The following is a 20,043-nucleotide window of genomic DNA, read 5'->3' as shown; positions in this document are numbered from 1 at the left end:
GTTGCCTTTTCCAGGTGGAAGAGATTAGAAACACATGATGTTGTAATAGAGTGTGCCAAAATCTCTCTGGACCCCGCAGAAGCCTCATACGAAGATGGCGACTCCATATCCCCGCAGGTGTCAGCGCGCTTTCCTCATCGTGCGGCTGATGTGGCCACCAGCCCTTATGTTGACACGCAAAACAGCTGTGGTAAGAGTGACACCGGCACTTAACCTGCCTCACGGGTTTGTTTCTGGAAAGCATGGCTCATTTATATCAACTGTGTTTTCTTTTCCTGGGATAAAACTCAATTCAGCTCCCAGGAACAGTTTCCCAAATGTTGAAAATTAGAATTTGCCTCCAGTTTTTCCTGGTTAACCCGTCTTTCAGGTTTCATTCAGAGTCCTATGTCCTTGGTCTCCTACCCGAGAGTATGCCAGTGGGCTTGGGGGTGGGTTTTTAATACATAAAAAGGGAAATAGACTCAAGTTTTCAAATTTTAGGCAGACCCCGCTCAGGGAGTCTTTCTGTGTTTCAGACACTTGCAGTGAGGCTCCTGGGCTGGGCTGTAGTACTGACAGAGTTTGAGTGAGTCTGGACAATTTAGAATTGGTTTCTAGAGGGCAGCCCCAGTGGCTTAGCGGTTTAGTGCCACCTTCAGCCCAGAGTGTGATCCTGGAGACCTAGGATTGAGTCCCACGTCAGGCTCCCTGCATGGAGCCTGCTTCTCCCTCTGCCTGTGTGTCTCTGCCTCTCTCTCTCTCTGTTTCTGTCTCTAATAACTAAATAAAATCTTAAAAAAAAAAAAAAAAAAGAATTGGTTTCTAGAAAAGGCAGGCTTAATCTGTAGGTAGTACCCACTAAAAGGGTCATCCAGGCTGTGCTTTTTCATGTTATCCTGAAACTTCACTTGACATCAAACTGTCCTGAACTTGGTGTGCCTGGGAGGCTCAGTCAGTTAAGTGTCCAGCTCTTGGTTTGGGCTCAGGTCATGGTCTGGATGGTCTCAGGGTCCTGGGAGCCCTGCACTGGGGAGTCTGCTTGAGATTCTTTCCCTCTTCCTTCCCTCTCCCCTGCACTTCCCCCACTCTCTCCCTCCCAAGTAAATAAATAAAATTGTAAAAAACCAAACAAAGAAATAGCCTTACTGGACTTTATTTCCAAAGAGCCATTTAAAGAGCCATTCAAATATTACTTTGTCCCTGGGATGTCTGGAGTCCCCTCAGTTTTCTTTTAAGTATGAACATTATCAAATGGTTTAGAGGGCCATATTTTTTTTGTTGTTGTTGTTTTCAGAATAATTTAAAGTCGCACACTAACCTCACATGTCCTTTCCCTTTCATTTTAGGGAGTGCTACCTCGACCCCTTATTCCAGCTCTCGGCTGACGTTGCTAAATACGCCCGGGCAGCCACCTCAGACTCTGAGTCCCCCGTCGACACGGCTGTTGACTGAGCCGCCACAAGTATGGTGTTAAAGAGTGCCTGCTTGCTTCTCTGCTTGCTGGTGAAGCTGTTTGGGTCAGGATTTAGCATATGCTTGGGAAAATCTCATTCTGCTCCTTTTAGGAGTTATTCTTAAGGACAGGTGGTTTTAGGAAAGTTAGTCACTGTTCCCACTTGGGTTTCTCTTGGAGGCTAGATTTACAGAATGCCTCTTGTCTCATAATAAAGCTTTAAATAAGATGCCTTTTTCCATTTGGTCATGGATATAAGCCTTAGGGATGACTTGGTGTTCACTTCTCATTGCTGACATTTTGTATTAACTTCCCAGGCTACTCTTTGGAGCCCATCTATGGTTTGTGGTATGACCACTCCTCCAACTTCTCCTGGAAATGTCCCACCTGATCTCTCACACCCTTACAGTAAAGTCTTTGGTACAGCTGGTATGTATGTCTGAGGTGGGATTCAGTTGGTTGGCCTGGGCCCACTGTGCAGGGCAAGGAACTGTCTTTTAGATCCAGCAGTGAGTTAGGGGCTGCTTATAATAGCCTGTCTTTGACAACTCATGCTTTGCAAACTCTGGGGTTTTCAGAACCTAGAAAGTAAACAAATAAAGATGGCTTTAGATCCCGAGAAAGTTCTCTAGCAGCTTTCTTAACTGTCCCAGGCAGGCTGAAAGAATTCAGAGTTTTGTAATAGGCTCAGTGATGGTGTATATGTTGTCCTTGTCTGTGAGCAGGTGGAAAAGGAACTCCTCTGGGAACCCCAGCAACTTCTCCTCCTCCAGCCCCATTGTGCCACTCGGATGACTATGTGCACATTTCCCTCCAGCAGGCCACAGTCCCAGCTCCCAAGAAGGTATGTACAGACTTGTCCATGGTCCTTCTGCCCCAGCACAGGGCCCTGAGTGCAGCCTCGCTCTGGGAAGGAACCCTGTTGTGTCAGATGGAATTTGGACCTGAAATGTGATGGGTTTGGATCAGAACAACTGAAAATAGACTGGCTAGCAGCTCTCAGAGCATGATCTGCTTACCCTGGGAGGTGGATTGCTTTTGTAGTAAGACTAACCTGCTCTTTCCCCTTTTGACTACTTTGGCGCTCATAAGCATGGTCCAGAACAATAGGGTGAAGGGCCCGCCCCCAGCACAAATCAGGGCAAGCAGCAAACTGTCCAGTGTGCATTGCTGCCTTCTTCCTTGGCATGTTTTCTTCAGTTTAAAAGAACAAAGATAAACCCGAAATACCAGTATCTTAAGAGAGGGCTATAGAAAGCAGTAAAAATGATTAATTTTATTATATTGCGACCCTTGACATTTCTATATGTTTAACATTCTTTGAGATAAAATAGGAGAGACATCACAAACACTTGTGCCGTTACTTGAGTTGATTGTTGGACCAGCTGCATTTTTTGTGGAGTACCAGTCTTATTTGGAAGATCAGCTGACTGACAAACTGAGTGGTTATTTAGATCTGGGTGTGGGACAGGCTACTGCTTACGTGACCAGCTGAGTCTGTCACTTCAAAATAAACAATGGACAGTCTTTGCTATCAGTGATAAAATTTGGTTTTCAGGTGCAATTAGAATATGAAAAACCTGATCTCTGTCACCATGATCCTTGATAGTGTCTCCAAGACTTTTATGAAGAGATTGAAAAGTCCAGGAGAGCTTGGTGAATAATTGAGTTTTTGATGTCATATAGTGAATAGTTCCTCATTGGGAAACCCTGCAAAATGCGGCAAGCCAGTATCTTCTAAATGTCCAGTGTGTGATGTTTCGGAGCCACTGTAGGTAAAAGCTGCATTCAGAGTACAGAGTAGACTAGTGGACTTTAGCACAGTATGAGGGGTGGAGTGCCATGGTTTCAGATCCTACACTGTAACTAACCTTTAAGAAGTGACTCCTTGTCAAGTTTTGGTGTGACATTAAAGATTAAGTCTTTTTGTAACTACTTAACACTGGGGCTCAAAAGTTCCTACATATACTTTAGGCAAAATAACGTATTGCAACAGATTGAAAGTAGAGGCAGACTTGAGCATCTAGCTCTCTTCCATTAAGCCAGATACTGAAGAGATAGCACAAATGTAAAACAGTTCCACCCCTCTAAGTTTCTTTTTATTGTTTTGGGAACTATGGTTGTTTTTCATAAAAATTTAAATCACTTAGGTTTACATGTAATGGATTTGTTATTTTTAAGTGAATTAGTAAATAGTTTTAAATTTTTTGGTCTGATTTCTGATGTAACTATCAATAGTGAGAACCACATAAATACAAGTTTATGGGACTTTCTTTTTTGATTTTTTATTTTTTAAAGATTTTGTTTATTTGAGAGAGAATGAGAGCATGAGCAGAGGAGGGAGGGGCAGAGAGAGAGGGTGAAACAGACTCTGCTAAGCAGGGAGCCCAGTGTGGGACTTGATCCCAGGACCCCAAGATCATGACCTGAGCTGAAGGCAGACACCCAACCAACAGAGCCACCCAGGTGCCCTGGACTCTCAGTTTTTAAGATCATAAAGGCACCCTGAGACCAAATAGTTTGAGAACCACTGAGCTAAACTTTAAACTCTTTTATATTGTGTTAAAGTTTTAGATTTTTAGAATATGTATTTTACCTAAGGGAACGTAATTTTCTGCCCTGTGACTTAAATGGTACCTATCTTTTCAGGAAGAGAAAACAGATTCAGCAAGGCCCTGTCTACACAGACAGCACCATCTTCCAAACGACAGAGGATTAGGTAAAGTCTCTGGGTAACCCTAGACCTTGCTTGTCTCTTCTTAGGTTATCTGTGCAACGGAGAAAATTCAGGAACACCACAAAACAATGAAGCTCAGAGATAATGAAGTATAATTAATTCTAAAAACCGACCTAATAATAACACCAAAAAAAGCTTTTAAGCTATTGCAGTGAAGTACCTGTGACCTGTGTTTTGAGCTGGTCAGACTGTGGTATTTATCTGTTCTCTGAGACATTAAGAATGGAGGATTTTATTTTCTGTGGGATTATGTTTTTGGTACCTTTAATTAGACCCTTTGTGGTAGCCTTGCTTTCTGGAGTCACTCCAGGGAGAGTGGTTTCTAGCCTTCTCCCTTCACTTGGCAGGAGGAATCAGTATGGATGTTGTCTATTGCTGTGCGAGCAGTGTTACAGTTGTGGGGGTTTTATATATGTGTGTGTATATATATATATGTATATATATAAAATCTTTGTTTTTCTTTAGAAGAGCTACCTGGCCTCAAAGGTTCTGTCACTCTAAGTGATCTTCCAGGGTTTTTAGGGGACCTTGCCTCTGATGAAGATAGCGTTGAAAAAGACAAAGAAGAAGGTAGTGTGTGGGATTCTGGGGTTGGATGCGATTGCTACGAAAACTGGGATTTAGTGTCAACACTCCCAGGCTTACTTGGTTTTTCTTCTCCTGGGGGAAGGAGGTGGGAGTTTTATTGTGGGCCCTATGCCAGGGAAAGGAAGGCTGCTTTTATGGGTTGCTCTGGATGGCCCTTAACCCCACACAGCCCCACGCTGCCTAGCCTCACCTAGATGGCCTGTTTACAGTGGTGTCTCTTACCTCCCTTCGTCTTCTCAGCGGCGATATCAAAAGAGCTCTCAGAGATCACGACGGCTGACACTGAGCCCCTGGTTCCTCGAGGAGGCTTTGACTCTCCCTTCTACCCGGACAGTCTCCCGGGCTGTCCTCGCAAGACCCATTCAGCCACCTCTGGTCCTCAGGGTACCAGTGTGAATCCTGAACCTTTCAACTCCTCCTTGGACAAGCGTGGGCCAGACACACCAAAGCAAGCCTTTACTCCCATAGACCTGCCCTGTGGAGGCACCCACGAAAGCCCTGCCGGGGACAGGGAGCGCCAGACTTCGCTGGAGACCAACATCCTCACTCCCAGCCCTTGTAAAATTCCACCTCAGAGGGGAGTGGGGTTTGGAAGTGGGCAGCCTCCCCCTTACGATCATCTTTTTGAGGTGGCATTGCCAAAGACCGCCCATCATTTTGTCAGCAAGAAGACCAAGGAACTGTTAAAGAAAGCAAAAGGAAACACAGAGGAAGACTACCCGCCCTCAACCTCCCCAGCAGAAGTTCTGGATAGGCTGATCCAGCAGGGAGCCGACGCGCACAGCAAGGAGCTGAGTCGGTAAGGGCCCAGCCGCTGCGTCCTTTCCCTAGGCATCCCCTCAGCATAAGATATGGGAAGTGCAGGAGGGGACAGGATTTGTTCTCTGTGTTCACAGAGGCAGCTGGCTCCTCTCTGTCCTCCCAGCTCCCGTCTTTGCGCGTGCGCAGCTGTGTGGTGTCCTCACCGCTGTCCTGCGAGGACGTGCTCACACGTGCTCTCAGAATGTGAGGATGAGGGTCTGGTGTTAGGTGACCTAGGAACCTCTGTCTTGGTGTGTAGTCCTCCAGCTGCAGGTTTGGTTTTCCTGTTTGGGTAGCACGGTTCGTCAGATGGAAGGTCTAGTCAGTGGCATTTCAAGGGCAACCCAAGGGCAACCCAGGGGGCCCTACCCCTCCTCTGTGCTGGCACACAGGCTTTCCTAGGAGAGGCCTGTCTGAGCTGTTGTTCAAAGCCTCCTCCTACTACCCTTCCCAGTGGTTAGGAGGGGGCTTGAGAATTCCAGCAGGTGGAATTTAACAGAGATTTGTCTTTTTGAATGAGATTTGGTGTAACAGGCTCAGGTACATTACCTACTTTTTCCTTAAACTTGGCTACCCGCTGTGTATTTCAGTGCAGAGGGTTGAAAATAGCTGGTAGTATGTTTGATCTCTCAGTCGCCTTGGAGAGTTGAGCAAACATTGGCCCAGGCGTGAGCTCCAAGGGAGGGCATTGGCACCCTGGAGACTCGGTCATGCTTGGTGGGGGTGTCGACCCTCCGTCCAGTGCACGCCACCGCCTCTAACTCCCCGTGGACCTGTGGATTGAAACTTTCTTCTGCCTCTCCTGCTCTTGACCACAAGGATGTGATCTAGCCTTGCGCAATCAACATTCCAGAGACGGTTGTCCAGGCGAGCTTGGTAACTTTATTCCCCCAAACCTTTCTTCCTAGGTTGTCTTTACCCAGCAAGTCTGTCGACTGGACCCACTTTGGAGGTAAAGTTGTTACTTGCACTGTAGGCCCAGCCTGTGTGGATCCTGCGTGCTTGTCGCCTTTTCTGTCCTCGAAGGAGGTGTGCCCTGTAGGAGCAGGTCTCCCCTCTGCTGTGGCTCCAGCCAGCGTATCTGCTTGGCCTCTATTGTCTCAAATGTTGCAATGCCAGCATTTCTACTTGTGAAAAGTGCCACGTAGCATGTGTCTGAGGGTAGAAGTGCAGAGAGTACAAACCTTGTGCCAGGCTTTCCTAGGAAAGACCCTGAGGTCAGTGGTGCTGGAGCTGTGCCTGGGGGAGTACACAACATGGGAGAGAAGAAAGGAGCCTTGAGTAACTGTACGTATGGTTTGGGTCTGTGGGGAAAAGTCAGTGAAGCTCTTAGGAGTCCTGCCATGTTCTAGCTTTTTGTGTTCCTTTAACGGGGAGCTGGGTAGTAAATCCTCTCCCCCCTCCCCTGGTACGTGACTGTTGCTGAGACCCAGGTGACCATTTCAGAATGGTGACTTGTTTCTGAAAGAATTGTGTTTCTTAAGCTAGCTAACCGTGGGAGGGTCTTGACGGAACCATCTGTAAAAGGCATCTCTGCCACCCTCCCTCTGCTTTAAAATCAGGCTCTCCTCCCTCAGATGAGATCCGAACCCTCCGTAACCAGTTGCTTTTACTGCACAACCAGTTACTCTATGAGCGTTTTAAGAGGCAGCAGCATGCTCTCCGAAACAGGCGGCTCCTCCGCAAGGTGATCAAGGCGGCAGCTCTGGAGGAGCACAATGCTGCTATGGTGAGCGTCACGGGGGCTACGTGGAAGGGGCATTGCAGTGTTTGTTGGTCATGTGTAGACAGTGGCCACTGAGTTGGGGCCTAAGCTTTCCGTCCCTGGTCTACTCAATGCTGCAGTTGGGGGTGCTGGCTGGGTCTCCAAATGGCCTTGCTGCTCTCGGAACCTGTGGGATGAGTGATTTTCGTGTGTGTGTGTGTGTGTGTGTGTGTGTGTGTGTGTGTGTATGTGTGTGTGTGTGTGTGTCTGTAATTGCCTAGAGTGATCATAGAGCATTATCTTGTTTCTCAAAATACAAAATCAACTCTCCTCAAGTTATTTTATGGCAGACCTCTTGTAGCATAGTGGAGAAGCCAGTCAGACCTGGAGGCCACTGGTCTTGGCTTAGCCTTGGCTCTGCCACTTTTTTGCCTTAGGAAAATAGCTTAGTCTCTTGCAGCCTCTTTTACCAATTCTGTAAAACAGGAATAATGATAATAGCACACACTTTTTAAGCATGGTGCTAAAGAAGTCATGTGACTACTTGCTCGGTGCCTGAGTGGGCAGCCAATAAATGTTCATTATTTTTGGTGACCTTGATTGATAGCATTTATTAGAGGTCTTTTGCCAGCACTGCTAATTAGCACTTTTTTTTTTTTTTTTTTTTTTAGAGATTTTATTTATTTATTCATGAGAGACACAGAGAGAGATAGGCAGAGACACAGGCAGAGGGAGAAGCAGGCTCCATGCAGGAAGCCCGATGCGGGACTCGATCCCGGGCAGAAGGCAGGCACTAAACCGCTGAGCCACCCAAGGATCCCCCTAGTTAGCACTTTGGAAGCTGTTGGGAGTAATTGGTACCTGAGAAAAGTTCTTCCAGCATCTTACGATCCATTGGCTACTGTGAAATTGGTAACCTGTGACCTCTAGCCCAGCTGGACGGTTGTGAACCGGCGGATGCTGGGGCCTGTGATGACAGCTTCAGGGTGGCGTGTGGCTGTTGGCATGGGTTACATGTGCTCCTCACTACTCACGTTTGAAGGCAGCTGAAATGATTACGTCTTTGGTCTCTGCTAGAAAGACCAGTTGAAGTTACAGGAGAAGGACATCCAGATCTGGAAGGTTAGTCTACAGAAGGAACAAGCCCGGTACAGCCAGCTGCAGGATCAGCGAGACACGATGGTCACCCAGCTCCATAGCCAGATCCGACAGCTGCAGCATGACCGGGAGGAGTTCTATAACCAGAGCCAGGAGCTGCAGGTATGGGCGGCAGCCCCAGACACGGGCAGCCAGGAGAGGACACACCAGCGCCTCGCTCATCCCAGCCAGCACAAAGGGCTTTTCTACACTGCAGCACATAGATTGCATTTAGGGCAAAGGTTCCCCGGCTCTCTTGGGTTGTCCATAGTTCCGGTAGCAGTTTGGTAACTTCCCTGGCATTCCACAACCAAAAGTTTTGTTTTTTAAGATTTTATTTATTTATTCATGAGACACACACACACAGAGGCAGAGACATGGCAGAGGGAGAAGCAGGCTCCATGCAGGGAACCCAATGTGGGACTCAGTCTCAGGACTCCAGGATCACACCCTGGGCTGAAGGTGGGCGCTAAACCGCTGAGCCACCCAGGGATCCCCAGGTGTACTTGTTAAAGCAGGTCTAAACAATTTAGTATTTACATTCTGACAACTCAGCAGCTGTTTGAAAACAATACACTTAAATTTAAGTGGTATTTCTTTTTTTTTTTAGATTTTGTTTTTAAATGACCACAGTAACTTACCAGTTACTGTGTGCGCCCCTGTCAGACACCCATAGAGGCTCAGACCTTGCAGTCACATTGGACACTAACACCCTCATTTCCCACTTCACACTGATATTCACATGGTGGCTTTTATCCCAACAAACACCTGAACCCAGCTCTACAAAGATACTACGTCACCACAGGCTCATGCTCACTCTGAACTCCTCCAGTTTGTAATTCACATGATGACCGACAGGTGTCACTGCGTTCCTCTCAAAAATTTAAAATCTCCCAGCAGCCCTGTGGTGGCTCCAGGCTCCAGGGTTCTTCAGTGCACAATTTGGGGACAGCTGATCTCAGATCTTTTTGTTCTTTTGCTAAACAAATCAAGAACTTAGGAATCAACCAAAACTTAATTCTTAAAACTAAGGAGCTAAATCCCAATGGCCCGAGAATAGTAGAGCAGCTGAGAGGCTGGGCTTCCCCACTCATCCGAGGGCCGGCAGCTGGGTGGTGCTGTGTAACTTCCTGGCACATCTCTTTGAACAGACGAAGCTGGAGGACTGCAGGAACATGATCGCAGAGCTGCGTCTGGAATTGAAGAAGGCCAACAGCAAGGTGTGTCACACCGAGCTGCTGCTCAGTCAGGTGTCCCAGAAGGTAAGAAATGGGTGTGGGCTTCTCCTCACATCTCTTGCTGACATTCTTCCTTCAGACAGGGCAAGTATATTACCTGAGTGCCTCCAGCAGGGGTTCCCACTCCTCAGGGGAAATGGGGCACTGTGTGGAGGCATTTGGTTCCAATTTTAGCATATGTCCTGCTGAGGTGAGCATGTATAGGGGCATTTTTGGTGCTACTGACATCAAGGGGGCAGGGGCCTGGGTGCTGCACACACTCCACAACATACAGGACAGTCTCTGCAGCAGAGAATTGCCTGGGTGCACCTTGTCTGTGTGTGTCCCAGGGAACTCTTACTTAAATACTCATTTATGTAAATGTGGAAAGTTTGTTCCCGAAAAGTTCTTGAGTTGGGATCCCTCCCTTCTTGGGATTCACTGCACTATGTATAAGTCACTTATGAACAAGTGAGTTTTCCTGTGCTTTAAACCTGGACCTCATGTCCCCGCAGTGATGGTCACAGACATCACTATAGGTGATGTCTCTATAGGTCCTCTATAGGTGTCTTGTGGGTGGCCATTTTGATGTAGCAAATCTCTGCTGCTTTGCCTTTGCACAGCACCATTTTGAAGTGCATTTCTGTCCATCATCGTGGCCCTTGGACACCTTCTTCACCAGCAGCCATTGCATTAAGGGATTTGAAATTGTGGGATTTTATTGTCTCCTAGCACTGAAACCCTGAGGTGCTAACTAGCTGGTCCCTGTGTACTGCCCATCTGCCAGATGTGTGCCATGGCATCCCTCACTTTGCCCCCCCCCCCCCCCCCCCCCCCGTGTTTTGGTTAGCTCTCAAACAGCGAGTCGGTCCAGCAGCAGATGGAGTTCTTGAATCGGCAGCTCTTGGTCCTGGGGGAGGTCAACGAGCTGTATCTGGAGCAACTGCAGAGCAAGCACTCGGATACCACGAAGGTATGCTGGGGCCCGGGGGGCCACAGCCCAGGGTATGGGGGTGGGGACCCATAGGACGCAGGCAGCGTGTCTGCAGCAGGCTGCACAGGATGGTTCCCAAGAGGTCTAAGTGCCTTCCTAGTGGCCGTCCCCGCTCACTGGCCTGGTGGGTGAGCACTCTTCAGCTGTTGTATAGGCCTGTTTCCTCTAGTTGGCTTGCTTTGAAATTAAGTCAGGGGTAAGTGAAAGCATCTCATGGTAATTGGTACAGAGTAGCTGGTAAAGGGTTTGTCTTCTCTTACCTGTGCCCGCTTCAAGAGGCAGAAGGGGAGAGAAACAAAAAAAGGATAGGGAGCCAGTTCTGTTGAACATAACTTTTAGGAATGTGGGTATATACTGGTATACGTATTTTTTCTTCCTTTTTATGTTGAATTTAATTTCAGCAGATGGTGGTTCAGTCCTGGCAACAAGGCCAGCATCAGGATGATCTTACACTAATTAGTGTCTCACCAGTGGTGTTGAGGCAGAAGTTTTATGTCACTTCATAAATAGCCTCGGGTAATGTTAGTGAATGAGTCGGGAATGAGTTCGAATGGAATTTTAATAGTAAATGCTCAGATGCTTCCTGTCACTAACTTCTCCATCACACACAGGTTTTCTTTTTAGGATTTCTTAGGCTTGTGCTTTGTAAAGCTCCTTTTTTGACCAAATGTAAAAAGTAGTCTTAGAAACAAAGAGATGCAATTTTCATAATAGAGTTACTCCTTATTTCTCAGCTCCTCTCAGCTCTCAGATTCAGACTCCCTTTAGAAGGATGTTAAATGTGGAACTTTCTAGAAACCAGCTAGCACTCATTTTGGAGGTATAATGGGTTTGGGAAAGAACGAGGGGTAAACAGACCTAAGAGACAGGAGAACCTCTGAAAATGCTGACTGAAATGCATTCCTCATATCTGCTGAGAGAAGTCACAGCTGGGCTGGCCTCTCTGGTGCTGCCTTCAACTGGAACACTTGGATTCCCGGGGCCTCTGGAGCCACCTGACCTCTTGGGGCCCTGCTTCACACTCCCTAAGGAGACGTGATGACCCTGACATACAGCAGTTATGTCATGCCTGTATTCATAAGCCGGAACAACAAAGCCCACTAACCCGGCTTAACAGTAAGAAGTTGCTTTCACTTGACAAGAAGTCCCAAAGCAGGTGAGTTCCAGGCTGGTCATGTAAGCAGTTTATGAACAGCATCAGAGAGTCTCATTATGGGGCATCTGACTGGCTCACTCAGTAGAACGTGCCACTCTTTTTTTTTAGGACTTTTTTTTTTTTTTTTTCCTAAAAAGCTCCCAGTTCTTTCCATTCTCCTGCCTCACCTGACATATCGCAGCAACTTTGTCCTCTGGCTGGCTTGCCGATGGTTGCATGGTGTATGCACAGGTAGGGTGCTCACAGATAGACACCACTATTTCCCCTGGAAAGAGGAGAGGTCGCTTCCTGTGGGTCTCTCTCAGTGAGGAAACTTTGCCAGGAACCCCTTACCAGCCTTCCCACCGTTGCTGTTGGCTAGAATGTGTCTTGTGCCCATTCCTAGCTCAGTCATTGCCTTGAACCTGTCAGGATTTGCCCTTGGGCCAGGAGTCAGGCTTCCTCTTGTTTAGTCAAGTGGGGAGGCAGGGTGGTAGTATCTGAGGGTCAATTGGGCTTGGCTGGTAGGTGCTGAGTATAGCACCTCCTGCGGTGGCTGTGAGGGTTCATGGAGGCACATGGATGCTCCTAGTTCAGTACTTCCTTTGATTCTCCATAAAGAGCTACTGTCACTGATGACAAAGGCCCGATTTGTTCACCTAACCTGTGTTGAAGTCTGGAGCCCTTGGGCACAGCTAGAATGGCCACATGATCTGGTGTGCAGTTCTGAGTGTAAAGCTGTGGAGTTCTATGCTCCAAGAAAGCATTCACTGCTAATCATCAAGGCAGGGACACTTCCATGGAAGCTCATCTCTTTGCTACTTAGGGTTTATCTTTTTTAATAAAAAATCTATGGTAAGTTTTATGTTATATATACCTTACTGCAGTAAAAAACACACAACAAGAACATAACACATATTTGTTAGAAGAATGTTCTTTCTGTGTCTCTCCTGAGCATGAGTGTACACTTGCCGTGGGTTCACCTGGTTTGGTCTGTCGGCAGGCAGCGCATCTGCCTGGCGTGATCTGTAAGCCTGCAGGGCAACCTGCCCACCATGCTGCGCCCACTAGCTTTCCCTTAATCGGTGTGAGAGGAGAAAAATCTAAAAGAAAATGAAGCACCCACGACATCACTGTGTTGAAATTTTAACTGAATATCTATATGGTTTCATTGGGTGTTTGTGATTGTCAGCGTTTATGTGGTTGATCCTACTGTTCATGTGGTTTTATGTAAAGCCTGCTTTTTTATCTTTTTACTGACACATACACTGTAAGTTTACTAAAAACTTTAAAGTATATACAAAATGTACCTTAACTCACTTAACTGTTCTCCTGGCATTAGACTAACAGTACTTTTTTTTTTTGCCCTTCTAAACATGCTGCATGATTCTTTTTGTGCCAAAACGTCTAGTCTTGTTTCAAATGATTTTCTCAGGGGCAGATTTCCAGGAGGGGTTATTAGATTAATACTTTCGTCCAGCTTACTTTGTAGAAAGTTGTACCAAATCCGATTTCCAGCAGCAGTGCACCAAAGTGCCTCCTCAATGCTTAGTGCCTCGGTTTTGCACAGTGGATGCAGCACATTCGTTTTCTCAGGGACTAACTCCAGCACCTCTTGTAGGAGGTAGAGATGATGAAAGCTGCGTGTCGGAAAGAATTAGAGAAAAACAGAAGCCACGTTCTCCAGCAGAATCAGAGGCTCGATACCTCTCAGAAACGGATTTTGGAACTGGAATCTCACTTGGCCAAGAAAGACCACCTTCTTTTGGAGCAGAAGAAATATTTAGAGGACGTCAAAGTCCAGGCAAGGTAACTCCCGTGGGGACAGGTTTCTGCAGTGATGTGTTCCTTTGTTGGTAGGGCATTTTATATTCTGGGATGGTCTGTATTTCAGAGGACAGCTGCAGGCGGCAGAGAGCAGGTACGAGGCTCAGAAAAGGATCACCCAAGTGTTTGAATTGGAGATCTTAGATTTATACGGCAGGTTGGAGAAGGATGGGCTCCTGAAGAAACTTGAAGAAGAAAAAGCAGAAGCAGCTGAAGCGGCAGAAGAAAGGTAGGAACAAAGAGGCGAGAGCAGGAGCCTCGTCCCTGAGCTGCCAGCAGCAAAACAGGGCATGCTTCTCAGGGCATGAGAACCCTCCCTGCATTAGGCAGGGCTGCGGCACTCAGACTCCCCCTGCGCCCGGTGGTCTCTCTGCGTCCCTGTCCTTGGCCCCGAATCGCGAGATGTAGTCACAGGAGGTGTCCTCGTGTGCCATTTGTCTCCTGTCCCTCGTTGAGACTCGGTTTCTCTTGCTGAGACCTCACTCTTGGGTTCTCTGCTCTAAAGTGCAGAGCTCAGTGTCTGTGTGAGCATGCCATTGTAGCTGCATGGCTCCCAGCACAGATGCTGCCAACACTGTCCCTTTTCTCCCCCCTGGATTTCTTATAGGCTTGCCTGTTGTAAGGATGGCTGCTCAGATTCTGTAACAGACCACCATGAAGAGGCATCTGGCCACAACGGCGAGACCAAGCCCCCCAGGCCTGGTGGTGCACGGGGCAGCAGTGGAAGTAGAGGGGGTGGAGGTGGCAGCAGTGGCGGCAGCAGCAGCGAGCTTTCAACCCCAGAGAAACCCCCCAACCAGAGGGCAGGCCTGTTCAGCAGTCGGTGGGAAACGACCGTGGGAGAGCCTGCCACCAGCATTCCCACTACTGTCGGCTCCCTTCCCAGTTCAAAAAGCTTCCTAGGCATGAAGGCACGAGAGTTATTTCGTAATAAGAGTGAGAGCCAGTGTGATGAGGACAGTGTGACCATCAGTAGCCTTTCTGAGACGCTAAAGACAGAACTGGGCAAAGACCTGGGTGTGGAAGCCAAGACTCCCCCAACCCTTGATGGCCCACACCCCACCTCCCCGAACCCAGACAGTGTTGGACAGCTCCACATCATGGACTACAATGAGACTCATCATGAACACAGTGAAGGATGACGGTCAATCAGTGTTAACTTGCAGGTTGTTGGCATAGAACAGGAAGTGTGAATGCTCGTTCCCAGGCTTTCCTATTTCTAGGGTCTGGGTGGCTAGCTCACGCGGTGGAAATGGGATGGAGGTCCTTTTGACAGTTGACTGAATGCAGAACGGTTTTTGGATCTGGCATTGAAATGCCTCTTAACTTTCCCCTCAGCCCACTCCCCAGCCTGTCTTTAATTTACCCAGCAGTGTGGACTAATCCGAGGGCCAGTTTGCGTTCCTCAGTAGCTTTATTTTCTTCCTTCCCCCATAATGGTTGCACCCTTTGAACCTGTGCAATATGAGGCCAAATTTACTCTTTGAGTCTAACACACCACTCTCTCCTTTCCTGAAACTTGGAGAATGGGTTGGCTCTCCATTAGCCCAGGTAATTGGTGGTGTTGCAGGTAAGTCTGGTTTTGTCCCTTTCCACAGGGATGTAGCATGCAAGGCTGGTCATCTTCATGTGGAAACTTTTTACATGAGACTTTTTCACTGCTTTTTGGTTCTGAAGTTCAGCATCTGAAGCAGCAGATCTAGAGAAACAATGGTTTATTCATCCTTACGTTCTTTTGGCAGTTCTGATAAGCTTCCTAGAAAGTTCTGTGTGAACAAATGTCTGTTGTTAGAGAAGTCTGGAACTGGCACCGTGGAGACCATCCTTCCCCTTAGGGAATGCTCCATCCCCTTCCCCCCTACCTCTTATTTATTTGGTGTTTGCTGGAAAGCTGGGACTGCTCTGACCAGACTGGCATGGGGGCAGTAAAACCTACTCTCTGCAGGAGGGAAGGTTGGTGGCTTGAGTAGTTGCCCGAGAAGCCCTTGTGGATGGGGAACTGCCCCTGGAGCAGGGATCTGCTAGCTGAGCCTCGTGGTTCATCCCTACCCCACTCCCCCCGCACCCTGCCCCCGTCTGTCTGCCTTTCTCCCTTTGTGTTCCCATGAGCCTCTTTGAGGCTTTGAGTTTATGTTTCTTGGTGATGCTGCAGCAGAAAGGCTCTGAAGGTCCAAAGAATTTCTTCATTGCTTCTCAGGCTGGTAGAGCCGCCTCACCATTGCAGGTTCTAAACCACCAAAAAGGTAACAGCTTTCTCACATCACCCTAACTTTCTGGGGCCGGCCCTCCAGGGAGCTTGATTCTGCTCCCTTCCTGCATGTTAGTAATGGCTGAGCATTGACAAAGTTAGTCTGACGTGCACCCTGGGATGACCACACATGCTCAGGGGAGGAGACCCAGCACAGCATCTGAACTCAATGCAGGCTCTGGAGGTTGATGCTAGAAGCCTAAGAGTTGTTGCTTAGTGTCCTTGCTGAGGCAGGGGGAGACTGGTAGGAAAGAGCTGATGAACTTGGTTTTCCTCTTTTTATTCTTTGAGTTAAAAGAGGGGTCAGCCATGAAAGAGGAAAAGACGGATTGTAACAGTACGAAAGCTTACCGCATACAGAAGCTTCCAGCATGTGAGGGTAAAGGTCTCTTCTATGTAGTGTTGCAGTAAATAATCTAGCACCTCTGACCAGAGGGAGCTAGGTCATAAGAGATGCTGTGTCACCAAGACTACAAGGGCACAAGGCCTCATCAGGACAGAATCTTCAAGTGTGCTCGACTGTGCCTGGCCCTGCCCCACCTGGCAATTGCTGCTGGATGTCCTCTATGGATTACTGATAACCCCATGTGGTGAATTTGTCCAAAGGAAAGCTTAAAATCGAGTATATCCTATTCCTAGGTCGGTTTTAGAAAAGGAAAACACAACAAATTCAGAAAGGGAAAAAAAATGTTAACTGGATATCTACTGAAACCAGGTCAAAATGCTCACCCTCCCCCAGCCCAAGAGACCTGTGCCACAGAACAAAGACACCCGGCATTTAAATCAAAGCCTTTTCCCTGATTAATCGGCAAAGGCAGAGGCCAATGTAAAGAAAGAAAAAAACCTTTTAAAAAACATGGGTGGATTGTAAAAATCCAGGGAAGGAGGTGGCCACATGGTGAAGTGGGCTGCAGCCTGTGCTGGAGGCTCTAAGGCAGGTGTCTGGGCCCAGGGCCCTTGGCACATCCCTCCCACCCAGCTGTCTGCTCAGCTCGACAACCACAGCCCACCCAGGGGAGCTGCGCTCAGCCTCCTTTGGGTTCTAGCGGGTCATGCATTTTGTTCAGCCAAGGCTGGGGCATTGAGGCCTGGATGCCTGTTGAACTTACCCAGCCTAAACAGTTTCAGGAATCAAGTCAGCAGCCAGATTTAGTTCAGTTTTAAAAACGAGAAACCTGCCTGCCAGGAGTCAACAGGTCACTTGATCGGGTTGTGGCAAGTTTTTTAAAGGATGGAAAGGTGATAGTAGAGGGACACTAGAGGGAATTTGAATCTGGGAGCCAGCGAGGCAAATGTTTTAGAATAATTAGCATCAGGGGCAGAACCAGATGGTTCAAGCCGCTTGGTGTTGACCCACGTCGGGCTTGAGCAGCCTCCACCCCGCCACTCAGAGCAGGCTTGTCAGCCTCAGGGCCATGTGGCCAGTGTGCGTGACCTGCTCTGATCCCCACATGACACTAACCAGGGTCGGCACAGGCCCTGCGATTGGAGTCTGCTTCTTGGGCAGCATGAAATTTGTTTTCAAAAGCAGCACTACAGTATCAGCGGTGGGGGTCAAGGGTGGGGTGGGGCAGGGGCGGGCAGAGATGGCAGCATTGTCTCCACAGAGAAGGCACATTCCTGAGTCTGCTGTAGGACAGATGCACATGGACCTCTCCCAGACAGGACTTTGAGGGATTTTAAAAAAGGTTTTGACGGGGTTTTGCCATAAAGTCCACAAAAATTGTTAGTATGATATTGGAAGGAGGGGCTTGTCATGGGTGAAAAAACCGATCCAAAGGCAGGACACAGAGGAGACAGGGGTCATTTTTTGGGTCAAGAGGTTTTTTTTAAAAGCATCCGTGCAGCTGAGTGCTAGGCCCAGCTGGGTGCGGCCGGTGGGCACACGTGGCCTCCCTAGTGTTCAGCTGTGTTTCAGCTGCCAGGGGTTCATACCAGGCTCCGGGAGCACAGATGGAGGCGATAGGTTAAGCTACTGTGTGAGCCGGAGTGCATGTGCTGTGCAGAGGGGAAGAGGCCAGCTCTCCTCAGCAGGGAGCCTGGGAGTCCAGCAGGCCGCCGTGGTCCCAGAGGCTGGCACATCACAGAGCAAAGTCAGGATGGCAGAACATGAAACTCCAGGCCCTGAGCTGGCCCCATTTGCCACCACCTGTGTAGTTTCCAGTGGTTTTGTCACAAAAGGCCAAAGTCTTGCTGTTGCATACGAGGGGATGACTGATAACAGTGGCTGCAATGAGGGGATCCTATGAGCTGGGCCTCAGCAGTTCAGACTCACAGTTTCAAATGAAAAATTGGGTGTCTGTGTGTAAAGACTATAGCATGTGCTATGACTAGACAGTGGGAGTTTGTACCAAATACTAGAACATGCCACTCGAAGCCAGAATGGAAGACAAGTGATAGGAAGTGCCACATGCAGATGACTGTTTCTCTGATGGAGACTCCCGAGAAGTGGCAGGAAGCCACGCAGGTGTAAGAAGGGTGTGGGCAGAGTGGAGGCCTGGTCCCCAGCTGCTGTGCAGGTGAGGGGCCACCCAGCCTGGGAATGTTCTTGGAAGAAGCCAGCCCCTCTTGGGGTGGTCCCTGACGAGCACAATCCCACCCAGAGCTTGTCTCCTGCGGGGAAGAGAGGGGCTCCAGGAATGACCCATCAGCACACCTCCCTGTCCACTCCCGAGGCACACGTGCCGGAACACGTCTCCAGCACCACCGTGTCTGTGTATGTGCTTCTGTCCAGAGTTGTGTCACACGAGCCTTACCCTCCCTGACACTGCAGAGGAATCAGTGCCCTTGATGGCGCTTTTCTGTATAGGTGAAAGAGCAAGTTTAGGTTGGGGCCCGTCCCTGAGGCTGCTGCTGTGACCCTTGTCCCCTTGAGGCTCATGTTCCCATCCTTGCCTGTCTGACATGCATGGGGAGGGTGTTTCCATCTTTTCCACACCGTCCTCCAGTCTGTACGTGCTCACCTGAGAGAAGAGGGAATCTTGCCTGGGATAGTGAGCACCTGTGTCCACAACTGATTCTGGCCTTGAAAATAATTACTGAAGGCAGAGGACCCTCTGCCCCCTTCCCTTCCCCCTTCCCCCTTCCCCCTTCCCTTCCTATCCCTTCCCATTGCCACCGAATTGTCTATCCTGTGGGATAAGTAGGATAGTTGAACCATTGGAATAGATCTTTTAGAGGAGAGTCCTGAGCGTGGAGACCCCCTCCCGCCAACGTCAACCCCTCCTCCCTTCCCCCACCTCGCTACAGTGTTTGGACAGGAGGGTACGGCGCTGCTGGATGCAGCAGATACTTTGGCTGATCAAAGAGGCAGCCAGGCATTTTGCACCAGGAAGAATCAGTGATCACTTTTCAGAAGACTTCTATGGACCATAATAAACATATTACGGAGGAACAGATTTTGCTAAGACGTAATCTAGTTTTATAACTCAATCATGGATCAACCACATATGGCTAACTTGCAGTTTAAAGGGATCCCATCAGTGAAAAAAAAAAAGATTTTTTTTTAACTGACTGCTTTTACTTAAGTTTGAGAAAGTCCTCTCGTCAAAAGGTTTAAACCTTCCCGCCTCGATCTTAAAAAGCATGTCAAACAATCCACGTCAGATGCCATAAACAAGAACTGCGAGAGAAAATGGTACAATCTTAAATGAATGGGAATTGGAATCAAAAGGGTTTGCTGTCCTTCTTAGAATGTTCTAAAATGTCAAGGCAGTTGCTTGTGTTTAACTGTGAACAAATAAAAATCTATTGTTTTGCACTACTCTGCTGTGTTGACATGAAGTGACTCATGCTGGCCTCCGAAGGCCTTGCAGGTAAAGCAGGGACCTGTCTGGATGCAGGTGGCTCCTGGCTTGGTTGGCTACCTCGGGCAGCTGGAGGAGGGGCTGACAAGTAGAATCTGGCTGTGGTCTCTGTAAGTCCCCTTGTGTTCTAGCCAATGACCTGGCACAGCCATAGGTCCTACCTTTGTCTGCCTCAGTTCCCTGCCTTTCCCCTGGAGTGGCACGGGGACATGGGAGGGGTGACTTGAGTCATCTCTGAGATGCTCCCGCCTGCCCGCCTGCCCTGCTGTCCATGCTTAGAGTGCGCTCACCTCCCTGGGGGTTGCTGGCCGTTGGTTTTAATACAGTCCTTTTGGGGCAGCCGTGGTGATTTGGGGCAGACAGGATAGGCAGTGATTTAGTGCCGCCTGCAGCCCAGGGTAATGATCCTGGAG

The 20,043-nt window shown here is 48.5% G+C and overlaps 1 protein-coding gene across 12 annotated transcripts in view; it reads left to right on the top strand.

Moving 5' to 3' along the window:
- Positions 1–19,587, top strand: part of TSC1 (TSC complex subunit 1) — a 50,569-nt gene extending 30,982 nt beyond the window's left edge. For 11 of the 12 annotated variants that reach the window (XM_072778470.1, XM_072778465.1, XM_072778475.1 and 8 more), the window contains 15 exons: positions 15–190; positions 1,329–1,444; positions 1,753–1,864; positions 2,161–2,279; positions 4,085–4,154; positions 4,638–4,742; positions 5,001–5,559; positions 6,470–6,513; positions 7,124–7,290; positions 8,344–8,526; positions 9,555–9,665; positions 10,471–10,593; positions 13,371–13,558; positions 13,644–13,805; positions 14,184–19,587. In XM_072778470.1, the coding sequence (XP_072634571.1) occupies positions 15–190; positions 1,329–1,444; positions 1,753–1,864; positions 2,161–2,279; positions 4,085–4,154; positions 4,638–4,742; positions 5,001–5,559; positions 6,470–6,513; positions 7,124–7,290; positions 8,344–8,526; positions 9,555–9,665; positions 10,471–10,593; positions 13,371–13,558; positions 13,644–13,805; positions 14,184–14,718 (2,770 nt within the window). In that variant the 3' untranslated portion in view covers positions 14,719–19,587. The remainder of the gene's footprint in view (positions 1–14; positions 191–1,328; positions 1,445–1,752; positions 1,865–2,160; positions 2,280–4,084; positions 4,155–4,637; positions 4,743–5,000; positions 5,560–6,469; positions 6,514–7,123; positions 7,291–8,343; positions 8,527–9,554; positions 9,666–10,470; positions 10,594–13,370; positions 13,559–13,643; positions 13,806–14,183) is intronic. The other variant, XM_072778476.1, reaches the window with a different exon arrangement.
- Positions 19,588–20,043: the final 456 nt, after the last annotated feature.

This window comes from Canis lupus, chromosome 16 (assembly GCF_048164855.1).
Source record: "Canis lupus baileyi chromosome 16, mCanLup2.hap1, whole genome shotgun sequence".
Classification (NCBI taxonomy): Eukaryota; Metazoa; Chordata; class Mammalia; order Carnivora; family Canidae; genus Canis; species Canis lupus.
The sequence above is the reverse complement of the archived record's forward strand: the minus strand, read 5'-3'. Positions and strand labels throughout refer to the sequence as shown.